The following is a 27,286-nucleotide window of genomic DNA, read 5'->3' on the forward strand; positions in this document are numbered from 1 at the left end:
AATACAGAGAGTATTGAGGATGAGTTTTTTCATACTAAATATAAAATGAAATCGAGTTTTTATCCATTACATAATATTGGTCACCACATTAAGACCTTCAATGATTTGGTGTTAGAGGATTTTAAGACACTCCAGAAGAATAGAAACCCTCCCAGGGCTAATTTATCCAGGGAAGAGAAAATGGCTTTGGTATCCCTAAAAAATAATTCCAATTTGGTTATTCGCAATGCCGATAAAGGGGGAGGCATTGTCTTGCAAGATAGGGACAGTTATATCCAGGAGGCTTTGAGATTGTTGTCTAATAAAACACACTACGAAATAGTGGAATTGTCTGTATATCATGACTCCATTGGTAATTATCGGACGCTGATCAAGAAGGCATTGGAGTCAGGGATCTTGAATAAAGATGAATACAAATTTCTGGATATTAAGAATCCAAAAATGGCATTCTATTACCATCTCCCCAAAATCCACAAATGTTTAGTTAACCCTCCTGGGAGACCTATCATCTCAGGAATTGGGTCACTTACTGAGAATATTACTGCCTATGTTGACTCGATCATGAGGACGCATGTTATGAATCTTAGAAGCTTTCTGAGAGACTCTCCTCACCTTATTAATGTTCTGAAGGATGTAACGTGGAAGGATTCGTTTCTTTTTATGACCCTGGACATCGCTTCCCTATATACAAACATTTCACACGTTTTAGGACTTGAATGTTTTAAACAATATCTAGAAGTGGATGACCGACTACCAATGGGGCAGAAAAAATTCCTTTTTGACAGTATGGAGTTCATTTCCAAAAATAACTTTTTTATGTTCCAAGAACACATATATCATCAATGTTGTGGCGTTGCCATGGGCTCTAGGGCAGCTCCTACGTTTGCTAACCTAGTAATGGGACTCTTTGAGATGAAATATATTTATTCCTCAAAATATTTTAAGCATGTAGTGGTTTACAAAAGATATATAGATGACCTGTTCATTATCTGGGATAATGTCGAAAATAACTATTTAGGATTCCTGGAAGAAATAGAGAAAAATACCTGGGGTTTAATATTCTCTCCTACCGTTGACCAAATATCCATCGATTTTTTAGACCTTACCATCTCGCATACTGGTAACTCCCTCCTTACAAAAACCTTCTTTAAGAAGGTAGACAGCAATGGTTACATCAATTTTGATAGTAACCATTATAGAAAATGGCTGATTAACATCCCCAAAAATCAATACCAAAGGATTAGGAGGAACTGCACGTTGGATAAGGATTTCAAAGACCAGGCGGGGATCCTGAAAGAAAGATTCCTAGATAAAAATTATCCCCCAATGATTATTAGGAAAGCGTACCAAGATGTAATACATCATGAACAAAAAGATTACTCGCCCCTAGGGGACATGGTGGCTGATAGATCAGCATCAAATAATGGTTTTACCTCCAATTTCCTAACCACCTATAGCTGTGATGGAGAAGCTATTAAGGGAATATTAAGGAAGCATTGGTCCATTTTACAGAATGACACATACCTTAAGGGAGTTCTTCCCTCCCAACCTGGTGTCACCTTTCGCAGGGCCACTAACCTGAAAAATCAGCTGGCCCCTAGTAGACTAAGGGGTCCCCCTAACAGGATAGAGATAAATAAGCCTATGGGGGCATACAGATGTCTCACTAAGAATTGCCTGTGTTGTAAATCCATCCAGAATGGAAGAGTTGCTTTTGGATCTGTCCCTGATATGGGGGAATTTGTGATACGAGCACATCTGACATGCCAGTCGGACTACGTTATTTATTTAATTGAATGTGATTGTAATAAACGGTATATAGGGAAAACCACTCAGGCTTTGCACAATAGAATTAATTCCCACAGGCATAATATCAAGGTGGGGTACATGATGCATGGACTTTCCCGACACACGACTATTTATCATGACAAAAAAATCAGACTTAATGTGACCCCTATCGAACAAATACCCCCATATATTCCCAATAGGTTGGATATTTTAAATAAGAAAGAAACTTATTGGATATACAAGTTAAATACTCTAAAACCACATGGTCTTAATGAAGTCACTGATTTATTTAATTAGTATGGTTTTTAGTACCTTTTTTATGGATTCACCGTGTTTTTATGTTTTTTTACACTTTTTAATAAAGTCACTTTTTTATAATAGGTCGATTTTTATATATATGTATTTAATATATTTAATATATATATAGTTTTTTATGTGCTTTTAGACTGTTGTTCCGGTCCCTTTTAGTAATTATTTTGTATAGTTTTTCTTATATTCATGTGTTTCTATTAATGTATGGTTCTTTACACGTATATATTTTTTTCCCTCCATTGTGTCTAAACATATGTATATACATGTTATACATATATACTCATTGTTTTACTAGGTAGTTATATATTTTTCTATATGCCGGCTAGATTTTGGGAGCATAGTACTGTTAGATTGACATTTGATAGTGTATTATGCTACACTCTTTCACATCACATTACTGGTTGGTGTCTTTGATTGATGCCTCTTTTGTCTATATGGATGTTTTTCCGTTAGAATGCATCATTGCTATATGGGGTTCTATTCTGGAGTTCTTGGTTTTCATATCACTCATAATATCTGTTTATTTGGACTAGGAGTGGATTATGGTTCCCAAAATGATCACTATGCACTATTTATTTGTCATTACAGACTCATTTCACTATTTTTTCGGTGTCGTTCTGTGCGGCGCAGGCGCTCTTGCTTTTTTTCCCACGCTCTTGCCCTCTCAGTGAACTTTTGTACTTTGGATCCAGACCTTGGCGCATGCGCTTATCGGCATTTCCCACGCTTCTGTCCTTTGGTGAACCGCAGCTTGAGTTCATCGGTCAGAAGCGGTCTCTACCTTGTCTGTTCCTAGAAAGCACTGTCCCACGAGTTGCTCGCTACTGCTTTTGATGAACTTTGAGTTCATCATTGAGTAGCGGCATCCCGATGGGGCTCGCGTGCAATGCGAGTTAATCTCCTTAGCTGTTTTTTGGTTTATCTTCACGGGATTAGCGATACACACGTCTATAGTGGCGGCATTGATAGATGCCGAGTATAAATATACACATTCACTTGATCAGCCCGCACGAGAAGGAGAGTTCTTCTCCCATCTTTGACACTTGGTTATACATGGTTGATTCACGTATGCACAACATGTGGCTATGCGGTCATACACATATGATTGAAACTGAAAGGATAAAGAAGTTTTTGTTCACATTTTTATTACACTGGGTTGTTTGTATTATATGTACAATTTTATTTATTTTGCATTTTGTTTTACTGTATAATGTTCTGTATCATCATAATTTATTCTCTGCTCTATGTTTTTTGTTTTCTTTATTATTTTTTTAATAATGATATAAAGTACGTCACATTTGACAACGTGGCACCGGTTCCCGCCGGTTTTTTTCTTTTGAGGGATGGTCGGATGACGTCAATGTGATTATATATTGCTTGTATCGTCCCAATGGGGCAGATTTGATGTTATTTGATATCTGATGGTCCTGATGAAGGGGGCAGAAGCTCCAGAAACGCGTCGACCTATATGAAAATAAAAGTGACATTAATCTAAACATCTGTCTAAGTGATCCGTTGGCGCGGCAAGTAAACACCATCTCTCCTCTACTCTCTGTTATCTGCTGTTTGGTGGCTGCAGCCGTGGATCGATATCACATGCTGTTATAGTAGTTGTGACTCTCACAACTGCATCTGGTGAGTGTTACTCCCCCCTCCCCTTCCTATATTTTTTGGGGTAAGACCCTATTTGCGCTTTCTCTCCACAGCCTCTTTTCGTAAGATCCAAAGAGTGCAAATCCTTTTCACACTGGTGAATTGGATTAGGGCAAAATGAAGGCAAGGAGATATCCTGATTGAGATGAAAAGGGGATACCACCTTAGGGAGAAATTCCGGGACCGGACGCAGAACCACCTTATCCTGGTGAAACACCAGGAAGGGGGCTTTGCATGACAGCGCTGCTAGCTCAGACACTCTCCGAAGTGATGTGACTGCCACTAGAAAGGCCACCTTCTGCGAAAGACGTGATAGAGAGACATCCCGCAGCGGCTTGAAAGGTGGTTTCTGAAGAGCCGTTAGCACCCTGTTAAGATCCCAGGGTTCCAGCGGACGCTTGTAAGGTGGTACTATGTGGCAAACTCCCTGCAGGAAAGTGCGGACCTGCGGAAGCCTGGCTAGGCGCTTTTGAAAAAATACGGAGAGCGCAGATACTTGGCCCTTGAGAGAGCCAAGTGACAAACCCTTGTCCATTCCGGATTGAAGGAATGAAAGAAAAGTGGGTAAGGCAAACGGCCATGGAGTAAAACCGTTATTAGCGCACCAGGATAGGAAGATTTGCCAAGACCTATAATAGATCTTGGCGGACGTAGGCTTCCTGGCCTGTCTCATGGTGGCAATGACATCCTGAGATAACACTGAAGATGCTAGGAGCCAGGACTCAATGGCCACACAGTCAGGTTGAGGGCCACAGAATTCAGATGGAAAAACGGGCCTTGTGAAAGCAAATCTGGGCGGTCTGGAAGCGCCCACGGTTGACCCACCGTGAGATGCCACAGATCCGGGTACCACGACCGCCTCGGCCAGTCTGGAGCGACGAGAATGGCGCGACGGCAGTCGGACCTGATCTTGCGTAACAGTCTGGGCAGCATCGCCAGAGGAGGGAACACATAAGGCAGTCGAAACTGCGACCAATCCTGAACTAACGCGTCCGCCGCCAGAGCACTGTGATCCTGAGACCGTGCCATGAATGCCGGGACTTTGTTGTTGTGCCGTGACGCCATGAGATCGACGTCCGGCGTTCCCCAGCGGCAACAGATCTCTCGAAACACGTCTGGGTGCAGAGACCATTCCCCCGCATCCATGCCCTGACGACTGAGAAAATCTGCTTCCCAGTTTTCTACGCCCGGGATGTGAACTGCGGAGATTGTGGAGGCTGTGGCTTCCACCCACTGCAGAATCCGTCGGACTTTCTGGAAGGCTTGACGACTGCGAGTGCCGCCTTGGTGGTTGATGTATGCGACGGCAGTGGCGTTGTCCGACTGGATACGGATCTGCCTGCCATCCAGCCACCGATGAAAAGCCAATAGGGCTAGATACACTGCCCTTATCTCCAGAATATTGATCTGAAGGGATGACTCTAACGGAGTCCAGGTTCCCTGAGCCCTGTGGTGGAGAAAAACCGCTCCCCATCCTGACAGGCTCGCGTCCGTGGTGACCACAGCCCAGGTTGGGGGTAGGAAGGATTTTCCCTGCGATAGAGAATTGGGAAGGAGCCACCACTGAAGTGACGTCTTGGTTGCAAGGGAAAGAGAGACGTTCCTGTTGAGGGAAGCCGACCTCCTGTCCCATTTGCGGAGAATGTCCCATTGGAGTGGCCGAAGATGGAATTGCGCGAACGGGACTGCCTCTATAGCTGCCACCATCTTCCCCAGGAAGTGCATGAGGCGCCTCAAGGGGTGTGACTGACTCCGAAGAAGGGATTGCACCCCTGCCTGCAGAGAAAGCTGTTTGTCGCTCGGAAGCTTGACTAACGCTTGCTGGGTATGAAACTCCATTCCAAGGTACGTCAGTGATTGGGTCGGTGTCAACTTGGATTTCGGGAAGTTGATGATCCACCCGAACCGCTGGAGAGTCGCCAGAGCGACAGATAGACTTTGTTGACACGCCCCCCGAGACGGGGCCCTGACTAGGAGATCGTCCAAGTAGGGAATCACCGAGTGGCCCTGAGAATGCAGGACCGCCACAACGGATGCCATGACTTTGGTGAAAACCCGTGGTGCTGTCGCCAAGCCGAAAGGCAATGCCACGAACTGGAGGGGGAACCGAAACTGGTGTTTCTCCTGCTGAGACGCTGACTCCTCTACAGGAGGAGGCGGAGGAGAGAGACCCAACACCTGGTTGATGGACGAGATAAGATTATTTACTAAGGCGTCCCCTTCAGGTGTATCAAGGTTAAGGGCGACGTCAGGGTCAGAGCCCTGAGCTGCGACGTCCGCCTCGTCCTCCAGCGAGTCCTCAAGCTGGGAACCCGAGCAGCGTGAGGAAGTCGGGGAAGATTCCCAGTGAGCCCGCTTAGCCGGTCTAGGACTGTGGTCCAGGCAGGAGACCTCCGCCTGAGACCTAGGGGCCAACCTGGGAGCGCGCTGCGACGCGGACCGAGAGGGGCCTGGAGGCGACGAGCCAACAGGGGCCGGGGCCTGTGAAAGTACCGGTCTGGACTGCAAAGCTTCTAGCTGCTTGGAAGACCATTTGTCCATAGACTGAGCCATGGATTGTGAAAGTGACTCAGAGAGTTTCTCAGCAGAAGAGGCGAACTCTGTCCCTGCCGCCTGACAGGGGGAGCAGGGGGGGTCTCTACATGAGCCGAGGGGCCCACTAGTGTCCGAGGCTCCGGCTGAGCAAGCGAAACAGGGATGGAGCATTGCTCTGTTGTCTCCTAGGAGAGTGATCACTGAGGGTATATGGGAAAAAAGGGGTATACAGCCCGACCGAACAGATACGTGTATATATATATATATATATATTCATATATATATATATATTATATATATATATAATATATATAATATATATATATATATATATAATATATAATATATATATATATATATATATATATATATATATATATATATATATATATATATATATATATATATTCCGGCACCCTAGGGGGACCAGCACTGGGTGACCGGTGTGGCTTACCGACCGCTAACAAGCGGAGTGTGTCCTCCAGATTCCCTGCCTTAGATCCCCCGGAGCTGCAGAGCTGTTCACTGAGAATCCTCCACCGGCAGAATGCCAAAAAATGGCTGCCGGAGCTCTCAGGGGAGGAGTGGAGCCGTGGGCGGCGCCAGGAAAGTGCGGGAATCTGGGGTCCCCACAGTGATCAGTGAGGGGGGAGGAAACATGCAGGATGCTCCAGCCCTCACATCCGACGTCAGGTCGGTAATCCCGCCCTTACCCCTGACAGGCAGGCCCGGGGGCGGGATTTTTGCGACTAGGCCGCGATGAAGCCGGGGACTAAATTTGAGACCGCGCCCGACAAGCAGGCACGGTCGGCGCGGAAGTCCACCGGCCTTCTCAATTCAGCAGCTGCCGTGGCTTCCGGGAAGAAGGTGCGCTCCCTGCACAGTCCCCAATGGGGACACAGAGTACCTTTGAGTTGCAGGGCCCGGTTCCTGAGGTTGAAGAGGCTCCGGTCTGGCAGGTTCCCACAGGGGCTGCAGAGGGAGCACGGTCCCAGTAAATGGATGCCCGCTTAGGATCCCACTTCTCCCAGAGCCGCTAAGGGATGGTGAAGGAGACGGCATGTGGCTCCAGCTTCTGTACCCGCAATGGGTACTTCAACCTTAACACCGCCGACGTAGTGGGGTGAGAAGGGAACATGCCGGGGGCCCCGTGGGGGCCCTCTTTTCTTCCAACCGACATAACTAAGTATGAGAATGCATGAGTGGATGTGTGCCTCCTTCCACACAAAGCATAAAACTGGGGAGCCCGTGATCCACGGGAGGGTGTATAGGCAGAGGGGAGGGGTTACACTTTTTAAAGTGTAATACTTTGTGTGGCCTCCGGAGGCAGAAGCTATACACCCCAATTGTCTGGGTCTCCCAATGGAGCGACAAAGAAATACCTGAGTATAATGAAAATTCACCCTGATGCACTTGTGCATAAAACTTGAAAAATAGATTTCTCAGAAATGCCCCAATGAAATTCTACTAGTAAGGTATGACTGTAATGAGCATTAAAGGGGCTTTACACACATGCCTTTTAGCTAGGCAGTGAATATCCTGTGGATCGGTCTTCTTTAATTATTATGATGGACAGTTGATCCTACAGTAAGCGGCAGGATTTACTTAAAAACATCTTATGTCTAGGCCATCCTAAGACTTACCCTCTTCATTTCCCAGAAAGATGAACTTCTCCCGAAAGAATTGTCAAGGTCATTGTTCTTCTCAGAACCTGAAATACAAGATACAAAGACGCTATAACCATAGAGGTCATTAGAAAAATCCGCTCAGGCATGTTCAAATACAATATAAAGCGCTTTATGACATAAAATTACTTAGAAATTAATTGTAAGAATGGGAAAGCTTTATCAAGGAAATTACATATTAGTTGTAACGTTACTGACAGTCTGGTTGAACGGATTGTGCACGTTAATGGGTATGACATTATAATAAAACATGGCTGCTGTCTACAGACTGTCTGGTATTGCAGCTCATGTCATTTAAAATAAGGAGTCCAAATGCAATATTAAGGGGGTTGCCATATATAATATGCACAGGGCTCAGCCTATTGCTGTGTCACTTTGGTTCAGATCCACTTTTTCCACCTTGTTCAGGAAGGTAGATATTTAATATCAAATTTCTTGCAATAGCATGGTTATAGAGCCGAATGAAAAAACAAAAAACATTGCATGCAGAATTATTTTAGACCTGACTATGGACGCCGGACCTGTGTGCAAGGTAATAACTGTGCATCAGTTGTGTCCAGCTCAGGTATAAAGCAACTACAGTGCTGGCCAAAAGTATTGGCACCCCTGCAATTCTGTCAGAGAATACTCAGTTTCTTCCTGAAAATGATTGCAATCACAAATTCTTTGGTATTATTAACTTCATATAATTTGTCTTCAATGAAAAAAAAAAAAATTGTCAAAAAGCCAAATTGGATATAATTCCACACCAAACATAAAAAGGGGGCGGACAAAATTATTGGCACTGTTTGAAAAATCATGTGATGCTTCTCCAATTTGTGTAATTAACAGCACCTGTAACTTACCTGTGGCACCTAACCGGTGTTGGCAGTAACTAAATCACACTTGCAGCCAGTTGACATGGATTAAAGTTGACTCAACCTCTGTCCTGTGTCCTTGTGTGCACCACATTGAGCATGGAGAAAAGAAAGAAGACCAAAGAACTGTCTGAGGACTTGAGAATCCAAATTGTGAGGAAGCATGAGCAATTTCAAGGCTACAAGTCCATCTCCAAAGACCTGAAAGTTCCTGTGTCTACGGTGCACAGTGTCATCAAGAAGTGTAAAGCCCATGGCACTGTGGCTAACCTCCCTAGACGTGGAGGAAAAGAAAAAGGGAATTTTGTTTACTTACCGTAAATTCCTTTTCTTCTAGCTCCTATTGGGAGACCCAGACAATTGGGTGTATAGCTTCTGCCTCCGGAGGCCACACAAAGTATTACACTTTCAAAAGTGTAACCCCTCCCCTCTGCCTATACAGCCTCCCGTGGACCACGGGCTCCTCAGTTTTGGTGCAAAAGCAGGAAGGAGGAAACTTATAAATTGGTCTAGGGTAAATTCAATCCGAAGGATGTTCGGAGAACTGAAGACCATAACCCAAAAGAACAACCAGCCCAAAGGGCACAGGGGCGGGTGCTGGGTCTCCCAATAGGAGCTAGAAGAAAAGGAATTTACGGTAAGTAAACAAAATTCCCTTCTTCTTTGTCGCTCCATTGGGAGACCCAGACAATTGGGACGTCCAAGAGCAGTCCCTGGGTGGGTAAAAGAATACCTCAATAAAAAGAGCCGAAAACGGCCCCCTCTTACAGGTGGACAACCGCCGCCTGAAGGACTCGCCTACCTAGACTGGCGTCTGCCGATGCATAGGTATGCACTTGATAGTGCTTCATGAAAGTGTGCAGACTAGACCACGCAGCTGCCTGACACACCTGCTGAGCCGTCGCCCAGTGCCGCAATGCCCCGGACGCACCTACAGCTCTGGTAGAATGGGCTTTCAGCCCTGAAGGGAGCGGAAGCCCAGAAGAACGGTAGGCCTCGAGAATCGGTTCCTTGATCCACCGAGCCAAGGTTGACTTGGAGGCCTGAGAGCCCTTACGCTGGCCAGCGACAAGGACAAAAAGCGCCTCTGAACGGCGCAGGGGCGCCGTGCGAGACACGTAGAACCGGAGTGCTCTCACTAGATCCAAAGAGTGCAAATCCTTTTCACACTGGTGAATTGGATTAGGGCAAAAGGAAGGCAAGGAGATATCCTGATTTAGATGAAAAGGGGATACTACCTTAGGGAGAAATTCCGGGACAGGACGAAGAACCACCTTATCCTGGTGGAAAACCAGGAAGGGAGCCTTGCATGACAGCGCTGCAAGCTCAGACACTCTCCGAAGTGATGTGACTGCCACCAGGAAGGCCACCTTCTGTGAAAGACGGGAGAGAGAGACATCCCGCAGCAGCTCAAAAAGGCGGCTTTTGAAGAGCCGTCAGGACTCTGTTAAGAACCCAAGGTTCCAACGGACGTTTGTAAGGTGGGACCATGTGGCAGACCCCCTGCAGGAACGTGCGGACCTGCGGAAGCCTGGCTAGACGCTTTTGAAAGAAAAACACGGAGAGCGTGGATACTTGGCCCTAGAGAGAGAGCCGAGGGACAAACCCTTGTCCATTCCAGATTGTAAGAATGAAAGGAATGTGGGTAAGGCAAACGGCCATGGAGGAAAGCCGTTATCAGCGCACCAGGATAGAAAGACTTGCCAAGACCTGTAATAGATCTTGGCGGACGTTGGCTTCCTGGCTTGTCTCATGGTGGCAATGACATCCTGAGATAACCCTGAAGACGCTAGGAGTCAGCAACCAATGGCCACCTAGTCAAGTTGAGGGCCACAGAATTCAGATGGAAAAAACGGGCCTTGTGACAGCAAGTCTGGGCGGTCTGGAAGTGCCCACGGTTGACCCACCGTGAGATGCCACAGATCCGGATACCACGACCGTCTCGGCCAGTCTGGAGCGACGAGAATGGCGCGACGGCAGTCGGACCTGATCCTGCGTAGTACCCTGGGCAGCATCGCCAGAGGGGGAAACACATAAGGCAGTCGAAACTGCGACCAATCCTGGACTAAAGCGTCCGCTGCCAGAGGTCTGTGATCCTGAGACCGTGCCATGAAGGCCGGGACCTTGAGAGATCGACGTCCTGCGTTCCCCAGTGGCGATGGATCTCTCGAAGCACTTCTGGGTGCAGAGACGATTCCCCCGCGTCCATGCCCTGACGACTGAGAAAATCTGCTTCCCAGTTTTCTACGCCCGGGATGTGAACTGCGGAGATGGTGGAGCCTGTGGTTTCCACCCACTGCAGAATCCGCCGGACTTCCTGGAAGGCTTGACGACTGCGAGTGCCGCCTTGGTGGTTGATGTAGGCGACGGCAGTGGCGTTGTCCGACTAGATTCGGATCTGTCTGCCCTCCAGCCACCGATGGAAAGCCAATAGGGCTAGATATACTGCCCTTATCTCCAGAATATTGATCTGAAGGGACGATTCTATCGGAGTCCAGGTTCCTTGAGCCCTGTGGTGGAGAAAAAAACGCTCCCCAACCTGACAGTCTCGCATCCGTGGTGACCACGGCCTAGGTTGGGGGTAGGAAGGATTTTCCCCTGAGACAGAGATGTGGGTAGGGGCCACCACTGAAGTGATGTTTTGGTTGCAAGGGAAAGAGAGATGTTCTTGTCGAGGGAAGCCGCACTCTTGTCCCATTTTGCGAAAAAAAGTCCCATTGGAGTGGCCGCAGATGGAATTGCGCGAACTGCACTGCCTCCATAGCTGCAACCATCTTCCCCAGGAAGTGCATGAGGCGCCTTAAGGGGTGTGACTGACTCCGAAGAAGTGATTGCACCCCCGCCTGCAGAGAAAGCTGTTTGTCCCTGGAGAGTCGCCAGAGCGACTGCAAGGCTTTGTTGACACGCCACCTGAGAAGGGGCCCAGAGGTTCTGAAGAAACGAGCCGCAGGACGAGAACTGAACTCTATCCTGTAACCATGAGACAGAATGTCTCTCACCCATCGGTCTTGAACTTGTGGCCACCAGGCGCCGCCAAAGCGGGAGAGCCTGCCACCGACCGAGGATGCGGCTAGGGGAGGCCGAGAGTCATGAGGAGGCCGTTTTGGAGGCAGTGCCTCCTGCGGCCTTTTGGGGTCATGACGTGGACCGCCACGCATATGAGTTCCTCTGGCCTTTCTCCGGCCTGTTGGACGAAGAAGATTGTGGCTTGGCGGAGGGACGAAAGGACCGAAACCTCGATTGGATTTTTCTCTGCTGAAGTCTCTTAGGTTTGGACTGGGGTAAGGAGGAGTCCTTTCCCTTGGATTCCTTAATAATCTCATCCAATCGTTCGCCAAATAAACGGTCGCCAGAAAAGGGCAAACCAGTTAAGAACCTTTTTGAAGCCGAGTCTGCTTTCCATTCGCGCAGCCACATGGCCCTGCGGACTGCCACGGAGTTAGCATATGCTACAGCCGTACGGCTAGTGGAGTCCAGGACGGCGTTCATGGCGTAGGACGAAAAGGCTGATGCCCGAGAGTCAAAGACGGAACATGCGGAGCAGAATTCCATGTGACAGCATTAAACTCCGTCAGACAAGCTGAGATTGCTTGGAGAGCCCGCACGGCTGCAAAGGCCGGGGCGAAAGACGCGCCCGTGGCCTCATAGATGGACTTCACCAAGAGTTCTATCTGTCTGTCAGTGGCATCCTTCAGGGATGAGCCATTTGCAACAGACACAACGGACCTAGCAGCCAATTTGGAGACTGGAGGATCCACCTTGGGAGAATGAGCCCAACCCTTAACGACTTCAGATGGAAAGGGGTAACGCGTGTCAGTGTGACGTTTAACCCAGCGCTTGTCCGGGACCGCTCTGGGCTTCTGGACAGCATCCCTGAAGTTAGAGTGATCAAAAAACTTATTGTGTGTACGTTTGGGGAACCGAAACTGGTGTTTCTCCTGCAGAGAAGCCGACTCCTCTACAGGAGGAGGCGGAGGAGAGAGATCCAGCACCTGGTTTGATGGACGAGATAAGATCATTTACTAAGGCGTCCCCCTCAGGAGTATCAAGGTTAAGGGTGAAGTCAGGGCCAGAGCCCTGAGCTCCCCCGTCCGCCTCGTCTTCCTGAGAGTCCTCAAGCTGGGATCCCGAGCTGCGTGAGGAAGTCGGGGAAGAGTCCCAGCGAGACCGCTTAGCCGGTCTGGGACTGCGGTCCGGGCAGGAATCCTCCGCCTGAGACCTAGGGCCCAACCTGGGAGCGCGCTGCGGCGCTAACCAAGCGGAGGCTGGAGGAGACAAGCTAACAGGGGCCAGGGCCTGTGAAAGGTCCGGTCTGGACTGCAATGCCTCAAGGAGCTTAGAAGACCATTTGTTCATATGAAAATGACTGAGGGCCAACACCGGTGACTCTGTCCCTGCAGCCTGCTCAGGGGGAGCAGGGGGGGTCTACATGAGCCGAGGGGCCCACCAGTGCCCGAGGCTCCGGCTGAGCAAGCGAGGCAGGAGTCGAGCATTGCTCACAGTGAGGGTAGGTGGATCCCGCAGGTAACATAGCCCCACAAGAGGTACAGGCCGCGAAAAAAACCTGTGCCTCAGTAGCTTTGCTCCTTGTGGACGACATGCTGTTGTCTCCTAGGAGAGTGACCACTGAAGGTAAATGTGAAAAAGGGTATACAGTCTGTCCGAACAGATATATATATAATATATACATATGTATCCGGCACCCTAGGGGGACCAGCACCGGGTGCTGTGTTCACCCTGAGCTCCCCTGAGAAGCACCCACCGGCAGAATGCCAGAAAATGGCCGCCGGAGCTCTCAGGGGAGGAGTGGAGCCGAGGGCGGCGCCAGCAAAAAGCGGGAGTCTGGGGTCCCCACAGTGGTCAGTGAGGGGGGAGGAAGACCTGCAGGATGTTCCAGCCCTCACATCCGACGTCATGTCGGTAATCCCGCCCTTACCCCTGACAGGCAGGCCCGGGGGCGGGATTTTCGCGACTAGGCCGCGGTGAAGCCGGGGACTAAATTTGAGGCCGCGCCCGACAAGCAGGCCCGGTCGGCGCGGAAGTCCACCTGCCTCCTTAGTTTTACAACTACCGCGGCTTCCGGGAAGAAGGTGCGCTCCCTGTACAGTCCCCAATGGGGACACAGAGTACCTTTAAGTAGCAGGGCCCGGTCCCTGGGGTTGAAGAGGCTCCGGTCCGGCAGGTTCCACCAGGGGCTGCGGATGGAGCATGGTCCCAGCAAATGGATGACCGCTCAGGATCCCACTTCTCCCAGAGCCGCATAAGGGATGGTGAAGGAGACGGCATGTGGCTCCAGCCTTTGTACCCGCAATGGGTACCTCAACCTTAACAACACCGCCGACATAGTGGGGTGAGAAGGGAACATGCCGGGGACAACGTGGGGGTCCTCTTTTCTTCCAACCGACAACTAAGTTATGAGAATGCATGAGTGGATGTGTGCCTACTTCCTCACAAAGCATAAAACTGAGGAGCCCGTGGTCCACGGGAGGGTGTATAGGCAGAGGGGAGGGGTTACACTTTTTAAAGTGTAATACTTTGTGTGGCCTCCCGAGGCAGAAGCTATACACCCAATTGTCTGGGTCTCCCAATGGAGCGACAAAGAAAAATTGACGAGAGATTTCAACACAAGATTGTGCGGATGGTGGATAAAGAACCTTGACTAACATCCAAACAAGTTCAGGCTGCCCTGCAGTCCGAGGGTGCAACAGTTTCAACCCGTACTATCCATCGGCGTCTGAATGAGAAGGGACTGTATGGTAGGATACCCAGGAAGACCCCACTTCTTACCCTGAGACATGAAAGAGCCAGGCTGGAGTTTGCCAAAACCTAACTGAGAAAGCCTAAAACGTTTTGGAAGAATGTTCTCTGGTCAGATGAGACAAAAGTAAAGCTTTTTGGGAAAAGCCATCAACAGAGTTTACAGGAAAAAAAGAGGCATTCAAAGAAAAGAACACGGTCCCTACAGTCAAACATGGCGGAGGTTCCCTGATGTTTTGGGGTTGCTTTGCTGCCTCTGGCACTGGACTGCTTGATCGTGTGCATGGCATTATGAAGTCTGAAGACTACCAACAAATTCTGCAGCATAATGTAGGGCCCAGTGTGAGAAAGCTGGGTCTCCCTAAGAGGTCATGGGTCTTCCAGAAGGACAATGACCCAAAACACACTTCAAAAAGCACTAGAAAGTGGTTTGAGAGAAAGCACCGGAGACTACTAAAGTGGCCAGCAATGAGTCCAGACCTGAACCCCATAGAACACCTGTGGAGAGATCTCAAAATGGCAGTTTGGAGAAGGCACCCTTCAAATCTCGGGGACCTGGAGCAGTTTGCCAAAGAAGAATGGTCTAAAATTCCAGCAGAGCATTGTAAGAAACTCATTGATTGTTACCGGAAGCGGTTGTTCGCAGTTATTTTGGCTAAAGGTTGTGCAACCAAGTATTAGGCTATGGGTGCCAATACTTTTGTCTGGCCCATTTTTAGAGTTTTGTGGGAAATGATCAATGATTTGATTTTTGTTTCATTCTCTTTTGTGTTTTTTCATTGCAAGCAAAATAAATGAAGATAATAATACCAAAGAATTTGTGATTGCAATCATTTTCAGGAAGAAACTGAGTATTATCTGACAGAATTTCAGGGGTGCCAATACTTTTGGCCAGCACTGTAGCTGGATACAAGGGATACACGGAAACCCACTACCGGTATAAGCAGCCCTTACCAGTCATATCTTCGTCACTGCCTTCATCAACCCCATCTTTGTCACTATGAGATGAAAGTGCAGGTGTCGACATCACAGCAACGGTCTCACGTCTTAGAAAAGAAGAAAATAATTGTTCTAAAATGTATATATTTAGTAACACCGATAAAAACATACACAACTAGTGCAACTGCCACAGTCCATCCGCACGGCCCCGGAGTAGATCAGATTATGTCCGGCTTTATTTTCTCTCTACTAAATCACAAAAATAACATACAAAAGGGGGTTACCTGGCATTTGTGGTCTTGTTTGGTGCACATTTTTCCCCCACTTTCCCGCATTGCTTTATTTCAGCGAGTCTTTGGCGCATGTTGATTGTCATCATTGAGCTAAGACGCCAGATAAAAATGCAGCTGGAAAAAAAGTGTTCAGTATAGAGGTTTTAGGCCATGGTCATTAGATCAAAATTTGTTGCAGCAATGGGACACAAATCTGCAACAATTAACAGTACAATGTGAATGGTTTTTCTCTAGCGCTTTATTGGAGGGACACAGAGCCTCACAGGGGGGACACAGAGCCTCACAGGGGGGACACAGAGCCTCACAGGGGGGACACAGAGCCTCACAGGGGGGACACAGAGAATCCTGCTGCCACTAAGAGACTGACACTAGGCAAAAAGTTAACTCCTCCTCAGCATACACCCACCAACGGACAGTGAGATAATCGGTTTTTGCTTAGTGTCCTTAGGAGGCAGACAGAGGTCTGCTCTCAGCCCTGTTTGTAAGAGCACAGTACTGAGAACATCACCCCTCTCTGGCTGCCAGGCAGAACTCTTATTCTCGAACGCTTCAAGATCATTTGGGCATCGAGGCAGATGGTCCTTGTCACCTTTCTCCAGCCCGCTCCCCCCACCACAGCGAAACGTATGCAGGGAGATAGAAGAAGGTACCCAGTGACTGTAGCAGTAAGGATTTCAGGATCATGATCTAGATTCAGGTATCTTCTCTTCACAGATCTTTTTGACTGTGTGGGCATCTTGGGGGATTTTGGCCTTCTGACATATCCAAGGCCATCGCTCTTCCTGGCTTAGTTCCTAGGACCTAAGGCAACTGGGGATAACTTCTTAAGGGTCTAGTCCCTTAGGGCTTCAATGTTGGATCAATTTATTAATTTAGGCTTCTCCTTTTCCGGAACCAAACACAACGTTTTAGAAGGCACGTTATGCTCCCTGACGCACCCGCCCCCTTTTCCTCTGCAGCTTGTTTCTTCTCTCATTCAGGCAATATCAGACGCACGGGCTCCCTCACGATTCTTTTTTGTTCTCCCCTCCTCTTTGTCTAAAACAAATCCTGGGCTTTGATCTAGCAGCTATTTTTTTCCTTCGCAGGAGGAGTCTTTTGCGCATTTTTAGTCCCCACATATTATAAGCCGGCTGGAGCTGTGTGCATGGGCGAGATCTGTATAGCACTGGCAATGACGCCGGCTCTTGTAAATCATGTTATCATGCCAACAAGCGCATGATAACAAGCTAAGTGGGCCGACTAGTCTGGGGAACCCAACGCCCCATTGACTAGTGAAAGGGTTAATTTGCATATCATAAAGGGACTTTAAAAATACTTTGAGGTCTGTTTGTGTGTGCAATTTAACAAAGGCACTGTAAAGCAGGGAATTTAGATAGGAAGATACCACTGATGTTGATTCTGGGGATACGAGGACCTGTTGGGTTCCCCTTAGCTTCTCCTCAACAAGGTACATCCACCAACTGGTACGAAGCTGATCAATTAGTGAAGGAAGTGATAGGAAGATACAGCTTCTGGTGGTTTTGGGGGCATGGGGTACATATCAGGTTCCTCTTAGCTTCTCCTCAACAAGGTACATGCACCAACTGGTACGAAGCTGATCAATTAGTGAAGGAAGTGATCGGAAGATAAAGCTTCTGGTGGTTCTGAGGGCACGGGGGACCGTTAACTTTTTGCGTAGCTTTCTAGTGGCAGCAGTGTACACTCATGGGTGTCTGTGTCCCCCAATAAACACAGAGAAAGCAATTTTAAGATTAGTACTCAAAATCCTCTTTTCTAACCTGCATGCATATGTAACATAAAAGAAAAATAAACAAACCCCAAAGCCTTAAAAAACAGATTTTCATAGCAGAGTTCACACTATCAATGCATTATCATATAATATGGTGAAATTAAAATTGTTGTGCAATTTGGTCTGATGTCGGATCACAATGCAGGGACTGGCCGCAGCCAGAGCGCAACAGCGTCATATTTTGCTATGAAATGGTAACGCTCAGGTGAGCCATGATCAATCCATGCATTGCGATCCAACATTGGACGTGTGAAAGAAGCCTTACACTTAGGTTCTCACCTGTCTCCAGACACAGATATCAGATGCTTGCAGTCGTTGGTAAACTTCATCCCGGTCACAATCTCTGAAAGGACAAATATACAATCTGTGTTATTGGTGATCTTGTCAAGTGCTATATATTTCCATGATTTTATAATTGATCGCTACCTGAATGTCCAAACATGGTGGCCACGCACTCCCCAGTGTAGAAATCAAAGATGCACAAGTTTTTGTCTGAGCAGCTGGTTGCTATATAGAGGCCGGATGGGTCTGTCTGTACCTAAAGAGAGCACGAAAGTGTCAGCTATGGCACAAAGGGTAAAATATCCTAATTCCTAGGATAAAAGTAAAGGTAAAGTATTAAGGACTTATGCGTGGAATCTGTACAAAGTTCCAAAAAAAAAGAAAAAAGGAAAATTAACTAAAAAGTTACAAATATTAGTTTCTAGATTACATAGCACACTGGTGATCGCGTCATTAGCTTTTTAAATTAATGGGTTATTCCTATAAAAATAATATTTATTGCGGTTCTGGAAATTACACAACTGTGGCCGAGCTACATTCACCTGGTAACAATATTCATTGGTGATGAAAGCGGTTGTAGCCCCAATGGAACCCGATGGAAAAACATAATGGCACCCGTCTCCCCCATTTTCAGTTTTAAATGTCAGGAGGCAAGAATTCATTTTTTAGGGTGGCTATGTGGTTTAATAAAAAATAAAAAAACCCAAAACAATAGATCTGAGGAATTTGCCATGAAATGATTACTTTAATAAAGTACAGTGGAACCTCGCTTAACAAGTAACCCAATTAATAAGAATTTCGCTTAACCCCTTCACGACCGGCTGATTTTTCGCTTTGTTTTTTTTTTTCGCCATTCTTTTTCTGAGAGACGTAACTTTTTTATTTTTCAGTCAATATGGTCATGCGAGGGCTCATTTTTTGCGGAACGAGCTGTACTTTTAAATGAAACCCTCAGTTTTACCATATAGTGTACTGGAAAACGGCAAAAAAAAATTCCAAATGCAGAAAAATTGCAAAAAAAGTGCAATAGCACTATGGTTTTTGAGATATTTTATTCACTGTGTTCACTATATGGTAAAACTGATGTGTGGGTGTGATGCCTCAGGTCAGTGCGAATTCGTAGACACCAAACATGTATAGGTTTACTTTTATATAAGGGGTTAAAAAAAACGGAAGTTTGTCCGAAAAAAGTGGCGCACATTTTACGCCATATTCCGTGACCCGTAGTGTTCTCATTTTTTGGGATCTATGGCTCAGTGATGGCTTATTTTTTGCGTCTCGAGCTGACGTTTTTAATGGTACCATTTTTGCGCAGAGGCTACGTTTTGATCGCCTCTTATTGCATTTTGCGCAAAAGTTGTGGCGACAAAAAAAACGTCGTTGTGGCGTTTGGAATTTTTTTGCCACTACGCCGTATACTGATCAGATTAATTGATTTTATATTTTAATAGATCGGGCGTTTCTGAACGCGGCGATACCAAATGTGTGTATATGTTTTATTTTTTTAACCCTTTAATTTTCAATGGGGCGAATGGGGGGTGATTTTAACTTTTAGGGTTTTTTTTAATTTTTTAAATTTTTTTTTTATTTTACTAGTCCCCCTAGGGGGCTATTGCGATCAGCAATCCGATCGCTCTGCAGTATCTGCTGATCACAGCTACAAGGCTGTAAACAGCAGATACGCTCTCTTTCTCTTTTGCTGTGCCGCTGGCACAGCGAAAGTGAAAGCAAGTCAGGTGTAGTACAGGAGTCATCACATAACCCTGTGCTACCATGACAACTATCGGGAGTCACGTGATCGCGTCACGTGACTTCCGGTATCGGGCGGTAAGTAAAATTTTACCGCGATCGCGCTTATAATGGCGCGGTCACATATTGACAGCGCCATATAAGGGGTTAAACGGCACGAGCAGATAACGATTCTGCTCGTGCCTAGCAGGCACACATCTCAGCTGTGAAAATCAGCTGAGATGTGTGCCGATCGCAGCATGATGCTGCCGGCAGACCGCGGGCAGTAAGGTTATGACTGCAGGGACGTAATTTTACGGCCCGCAGTCGTGAAGAGGTTAACAAGCAAAGCTTTCTGTAAATTTGTAACCCGCTTTACGAGAAAGCTTTGCTGTACGAGCGAAATCCTCACCGCACACACTTCCGGTTCTGTACATCCACCGTGCTCTAACCCGCACTTGCAGTCCACACAAACACACACATGTACGCACAAACACACACACATGTGCACACAAACACAAACAAACACACACACATGCACATCCTCGCGGCGAACTACAAGACCCAGGAGGCCCGCTATGGAACGGAAGGTAAGGTGAGCATATAATATAATATAGTGTACCTTCCGTTTCATCACCGGCCTCCTGGGTCCTGTAGTTTGCCGCTGCGCTCCACTCCAGGCTGTGCATCAGCATCCATAGCGACGAAGCAGTAACTTCCTGTCAGACGCTACTCAAAGGCAGCGCTCTGGCCGCAGAAGTTCCTCCCTTGTCGTTATGGTAACCCGATACACAGCCCGGCCCCCTACCAGAGAACAGCAAGTCCCAGGAGACCAGCGATGCAATGGAAGGTAAGGTGAGCATATAATAAGTGCATGCATGTGCATGCGAGTTTGTGCGAGTTTGTGTATGTGTGAGTTTGTGTATGTGTGAGTTTGTACATGTTTGGAATGACAGAATAGGGGACCAGGATGGGACATTTAACAAGTTGGGGAAATCTTGCTTTGCTGAACGAGTAACTTAGTTAACAAGCACAGTCCCAGAACGGATTGTTCTCGTTAAGCAAGGATCCACTGTAGTTCTTTGGACGCCCCATTAAAGACCTGTTGCCAGATCAAATGCATACATTTCTGGCTCTTTTTTTTATTCCCACTGCTCCTCCGAATATACCACCTTTTTTTTGTTAAATCTGCCACATGGTTCTAGAGATTCAGGACTTTATTTATATATATGTTAAGGTGAACTCTTAACCACAGATCACTAGTTGCCTACTGCCTGGCCGAATTGATATGGGCCAAGTGCATGCATAAAAGAATTCACACCAGACACAGTCGGATATGAAGTCTCTTCTTGGTCACAGTAGAAAAATGGCACCAAACAGACAGAGAAGAGCATGCGTCCTCTTGATATAGGCTAGGGGCGTACACAAGTTCAGATATGCCCATTTAGTGGGACAGTCCATGAGCTAGCCAATGGGGAGATCCGTGTTGCTGTTGATGGGCGGGTCTGACTCCAGTGGATGAAACCATAATGATGGGAGGGACGTCATTTAGTGGATCCATGCTGATGGTTTGGTCTGTGATGTCTTCTAATCTTTGGGTTGGTCTTCTCTTATATGGTATCTTCTTACACCTGGACATTCCTTGCATTCCAGGCAAGGTGTGGAGAAACAGGCAATGACAGCCACCTTTATATCTGTGTCATGTATATGATCTGAAACCTGAATTATGTAAGGCAAATCGACATATTTCCCACAATGCCTTGTCAAGAGGTTAATTAAGTATTTCATCTTATGGCTCTCCTCAACATATACAGTGCTCACTTTTATGGCCTTTGCAAAAAAGCGTGGCTCATAGAATCCTCGTGGGCGTGTCTTTCAGCTGCTCTGCATTACCATAAGCCATGCCCCCTTGGAACAGGAAAAAAAATTAGCACTGAATAAAAAGGCTCAAGTCTCTGGAACTGTATAGAGGTTTAAAAAAAGAAAAAGAATACTTGGGTGAGCAGTGAGAACACAGAGTAATGAATGGCCATTAATGAACTGTTTGACAAATTTGTGGAAAAAAACTATGAGAACATAAAAAATATCTGGGATAAAATTATTCTCCTATAAATTGACTCTTGGGAACAAAACTTGTCAGGTTAGAACAATTTACAAGGGAAGACCAGAGGTATCAGATTGCCCTAATAAAAATAAAACTGTCCACATTTGGAAGCCATAAAAATAGGAAAAATCCGGGACTTCCTGTTCCTGCGCTGAGATGTGAGGAGGGAGAAGGAGCAGCTCCATACAACCCCTGCAATATACAGCGACCTACAGAAACAAATAGCACCCTAGGCCAACATATAAAGGCTGCACTGAATTACCAGTTGTCAGTGCATGGATCGTTATCTCCTCAGAAGTGGAGGAACACCATTCAAGCCCAGAGCAGAGGGAGGAGAGGGTGAGTGCAGATAACATGGCACCCACAGTGAGGAGGAAGGAGGGGGAGGAGGGAGAGGAACCACAAGGGCTGCTGCAGCAATGTGTAGGGGGCCAAGATAACAGAAGAATTCAGAGTATGCAGAGTGGTACAGAGACATTGGGCTTAGGGGAAAGATATGAGATGGATTACAAAAGGCTGGCAAAAGAAGTGGCAGATCATCTGACAGCAGAAATCAGAGAGGCAATAGCAACCTCAGTGAAGGAGGCTTTGGCTGCGCTGCAGGAGGATGTGGAGCACCATGATATGAGACTGACAGAGGTAGAGCAAAGAGTATCTGATGCTGAAGAGAATCTGACAAGATTGGAGGGCAGATTTAAGGAGCTAAACACTAATGCTCAGCTTATGAAGGATAAAATAGAAGATCTTGAAAACAGATCTAGGAGGAATAATTTAAGGCTGGTGGGTCTGTCTGAGACAGTGACAACAAAATATTTGGACTCAATCTGTGAAAAAGAATTACCCCAGGCTTTAGGCTTACCAAATAGCTGCCGTGTAGAAAGAGCGCACAGAGTGGGACCCATAAGGGAGCAAAGAGATGGTCACAGTAACAATGATAATACCCCCAAGCAAGGTGAAATGTCCAGAGCAAGACAGGTTATTATAAAATACCTGGAATACAAAGATAAAGAAGAAATTCTACGGGCCTTCAGGAATAGGAAACAGGCACTATGCATTCAGGGACACAAGATTCTATTATTTGGCGACTATTCGGCAGAAGTCACATGAAAAAGAAAAGCATTTAGCCAGATCTGCACTGCCCTCTATCACAAAAACATTAAATTTCAGCTTTTATACCCAGCAATACTAAGAGTAAGAGGAGCAGATGGGGTCACAAAGACTTTTCGGGATCCTTCAGAGGCGGAGCGAGAGATACTACAGGACGGGAGAACACGGCGACAGGAGAGGAATGGAAAAGAAGGGACTTTCACTGATCTGAAACATGCAGATCCTGCAAACATAACATCTGCAGTTAGACCCGACAACGAGCCAGAGTGGAGTCAATCGAGATCCAGACCAGCCAGTCCGAAGGAAAAGCGACAGATGGCGACTTCAGCTGGGAAAAGAGGAGGAAGAGGCAGCAGCTCATGAACAAGCAGGCAAGACAAGGACTTAATTTGAGACTGCTGAATGGAGCCATATGGTGACAAATGTGCCTTAACTCTCTAAAGTCTCGCCTACCTCCTTCTCTATCTCTTTTTCTTTCGCTCCCTTTTTCTCTCTCTCTTTTTCATGCTTATTACTTTTTCCCTTTTATCATTTACCGTATTTTTCGCTTTATAAGACGCACTTTTCTTCCCCCAAAATTTGGGGGAAAGTAGGGGGTGCGTCTTATAATCCGAATATACGGGGGGGTGTATATATATATACACACACAGAGTCCAGTGGAGGTGCGGGCAGCTCTGGAGCGGTGCTGGGGACTGCTTGGGGCTGGGAGCGGCAGCGTTTATCTCCTGCTCTCCCGCTCATATAATATGCACAGCCGCTGTCCATCAGAAGCGTGGTGCTGAAACTGCATCGCGCTGATGGGCTGAGGGAGCAGTGCATATTATCTGCCTGTGCAAAAAGGGGGCCAGCATAAAAAAAGGGGGCCAGCATAAAAAAAAGGGGGCCAGCATAAAAAAAGGGGGCCAGCATAAAAAAAAGAGGGCCAGCATAAAAAAGGGGGCCAGCATAAAAAAGGGGGCCAGCATAAAAAAGGAGCCAGCATAATAAAGGGGGCCAGCATTTTTTTTTTTACTTCCAAGAGAACACGTAGGTTTTGCTGCAGAAAAAAAAAAAAAAAAGCACCAAAAAAAGCAACATGTGAACATACCCCAATGCTAATGCCCATGATCCTGGATGCAGCATGTCCTCTCCTGCGGGGCTGTGAGTGCTCTCCACAGGAGACAGCAGCTGCTTGTGCCCACAATCAAGGTTTGGGGCACTTCGCAGAGAACACTTGCGGCTCCACAGCAAAAAAAATAAATAAATAAATTTTACATATTTACATGCTGAGGCTCGGGAAGCCGCACTGCAGGTCAGTTTACGCGGCGGGAAACATAAGCACTGTGGGCGTGAAATTTCTATAAATCCCATTCACTGTGCTTGTACTGTACAACACAGCGATAACACATTGCGTCCAAAACACTGAACTCTGATCGTGGGCGCACAGCCGAAAAGCTCATCTACCAAATTTTCATGTAAACGAAAATAAGATGTAAGAACATTTTTAGTACAAAGCTACTTTACGCACAAAAACGGCTCTTGTGACATGGGTGGTGCTGTATGAAAATCCACATTGCAAGTTCTATACAGAACAAATGAAAACTAAAAATGTAGGAACAAAGCTGGAAAAGAATAGAAATTATTTTGCCAAGTGAGGAATCCCTTTGTGATTACACAGCTTTTTACATAAGCAGCAATGCGATCTCCAGATGTGCACACGCCTGTGACAGCTGCCGGGACCCTAATCTTCCTGCAGAATATCCTCCTCGGAGGTCATTTTTCCCTTTAAGCTGAAAATGCTGAACACACATTTTATAAAATATTATATAATATATACACACAGTACAGATCAAAAATTTGGACACACCTCATTCAAAGACTTTTCTTTATTTTCATGACTCTAAAAATTGTAGATTCACAATGAAGACATCAAAACTATGAATTAACACATGTGGAATGAAATACTTAAAGTGTGAAACAACTGAAAATATGTCTTATATTCTAGGTTCTTCAAAGTAGCCACCTTTTGCTTTGATTATTGCTTTGCACACTCTTGGCATTCTCTTGATGAGCTTCAAGAGGTAGTCACCGGAAATGGTTTTCCAACAGTCTTGAAGGAGTTCCCAGAGATGCTTAGCACTTGTTGGCCCTTTTGCCTTCACTCTGCGGTCCAGCTCACCCCAAACCATCTCAATTGGGTTCAGGTCAGGTGACTGTGGAGACCAGGTCATCTGGTGTAGCCCCCCATCACTCTCCTTCTTAGTCAAATAGCCCTTACACAGCCTGGAGGTGTGTTTGGGGTCATTGTCCTGTTGAAAAATAAATGATGGTCCAACTAATCACAAACCGGATGGAATAGCACGCCGCTGCAAGATGCTGTGGTAGCCATGCTGGTTCAGTATGACTTAATTTTGAATAAATTCCCAATAGTGTCACTAGCAAAGCACCCCCACACCATCACACCTCCTCCTCCATGCTTCACGGTGGGAACCAGCCATTTAGAGTCCATCCGTTCACCTTTTCTACAAAGACACGGTGGCTGGATCCAAAGATCTCAAATTTGGACTCATCAGACCAAAGCACAGATTTCCTCTGGTCTAATGTCCATTCCCTGTGTTCTTTAGCCCAAACAAGTCTCTTCTGCTTGTTGCCTGTCCTTAGCAGTGGTTTCCTAGCAGCTATTTTACCATGAAGGCTGCTGCACAAAGTCTTCTCTTAACAGTTGTTCTAGAGATGAGAAGGTGTGTCCAAACTTTTGGTCTGATATATATATATCTTCCAGATGGACCATGTAACAGTATTTCACGGTGGCTCCGCATAAATCATTTTGACACTTTCAGCATAAAGGGGAAAAGATGACCTCTGAGGATAAGATCACAGGAGCGTGCACATCTGGAGATTGCATTGCTGTTTCTTATATTTATACAGCTATATTTTCACATAAAACACAGTCGTAACAGGCGAGCTACATGAACTCTCCAGTCATAAACAGGAAAAAGAATTTATGACAACCACACAAATATACTGCAATATCATCCAATAAATAACCTTTAAAAAGTTAATTGGACCTGTCACCAGGTTATAGGATACTAACTCCATACATTGTTAATTAGATCTCTTAGACCACATGAGGATGCTGTATTTACTTTAAAAATCCATTTTTGCAAAATTCCTTATGAAAGATCAACTCATTACCCACCCACAAAGCCAGATTCCCGGCTTGCTGAAGCATCCCCAGATCACCACCAATCCTCCACCAAATTTGACAGTGGGTGCAAGACACTGGGGCTCGTACGCCTCTCCAGGTCTCCGTCTAACCATTAGACGATCAGGTGCTGCACAAAGCTGAAAATTAGACGCATCAGAGAAGATCACCTTACTCTAGAAATTGGACAGATTACACTTTGCGAAGGACGTATGAATCAAGCCGCATACAAGGTTATTCTGGAAAAACAGTTGCTCCCTTCTGCTCAAGCAAATGTTCCCCAAGGACTGGTTTTTCCAGCAGGACAATGCACCATGCCACACAGCTAGGTCAATCAATGTGTGGATGAAGGACCACCACATCAAAGCCCAGTCATGGCCAGCCCAATCTCCAGACCTGAACCCCATTGAAAACCTCTGGAATGTAATCAAGAGAAAGATGGATAGTCACAAGCCATAAAATAAAGAACGGTTTAAATTTTTGCACCAGGAGTGGCATAAGGTCACCCAAAAGCAGTGTGAAAGACTGGTGGAAAGCAGCCAAGACGCAGGAAAGCTGGGATTAAAAATCATGGTTATTCCACAAAATATTGATTTCTGAATCTTCCTGAGGTAAAACATTATTAGTATTGTTGTTTCTAAATGATTCTGAACTTGTTTTCTTTGCATTATTTGAGGTGTGAAAGCAGCGCATTGTTTTGTTATTTTGACCATTTCTCATTTTGAAAAAATAAATATAAGATGTATTGCTTGGAAATTCGGAGACATTGTCAGTAGTTTATAGAATCAAAGAACAACTTACATTTCACTCAAAAATATACCTATAAAGAGAAAAATCAGAAAATCTGAACATTTGGAAGTGGTCTCTTAATGTTTGCCAGAGCTGTGTGTATGTGGCTGTGTGTATGTGTAATATTAATATTATTATTATTATTATTAATAATATATATATATATATATATACACACACACACATTATATCTATATATATAATTGCCTTATTCTGTCTGTCTGTCTGTCTGTCTGTCATGCTCCGAAATTGTGTCCTTACGGTGACACAAAGCTGATTGGCCGCTGGGCTCGCCATGGCCCCGCCCCCCCCACGGATTGGCCTCTCGCCCCGGCTCTCTGCAGGCCCCGCCCCCTCACGCAATCCACGCTCGCTCTGGCCCAACTGACACGGAGCCCCGATTCCCAGGTGAGTACACACACACATCAGATCACACTCACTCTCACACACACCTCACACACACCTCACACATCACAACATG

General features: G+C 46.3%; 1 protein-coding gene across 1 annotated transcript in view; it reads right to left on the reverse strand.

Annotated features, from left to right (window-relative positions):
• Positions 1-3,240: 3,240 nt before the first annotated feature.
• Positions 3,241-27,286, reverse strand: part of LOC142281758 (mitogen-activated protein kinase-binding protein 1-like) — a 30,144-nt gene continuing 6,098 nt past the window's right edge. Inside the window, exons 2-7 of the mRNA XM_075332896.1 lie at positions 18,038-18,149; positions 17,891-17,954; positions 15,811-15,933; positions 15,542-15,633; positions 7,932-7,999; positions 3,241-3,564 (exon numbers count right to left, since the gene is read on the reverse strand). Coding sequence (XP_075189011.1) covers positions 3,508-3,564; positions 7,932-7,999; positions 15,542-15,633; positions 15,811-15,933; positions 17,891-17,954; positions 18,038-18,149 — 516 coding nt within the window. The 3' untranslated portion in view covers positions 3,241-3,507. The remainder of the gene's footprint in view (positions 3,565-7,931; positions 8,000-15,541; positions 15,634-15,810; positions 15,934-17,890; positions 17,955-18,037; positions 18,150-27,286) is intronic.

This window comes from Anomaloglossus baeobatrachus, unplaced genomic scaffold (genome assembly GCF_048569485.1).
Source record: "Anomaloglossus baeobatrachus isolate aAnoBae1 unplaced genomic scaffold, aAnoBae1.hap1 Scaffold_483, whole genome shotgun sequence".
NCBI classification, from domain to species: domain Eukaryota; kingdom Metazoa; phylum Chordata; class Amphibia; order Anura; family Aromobatidae; genus Anomaloglossus; species Anomaloglossus baeobatrachus.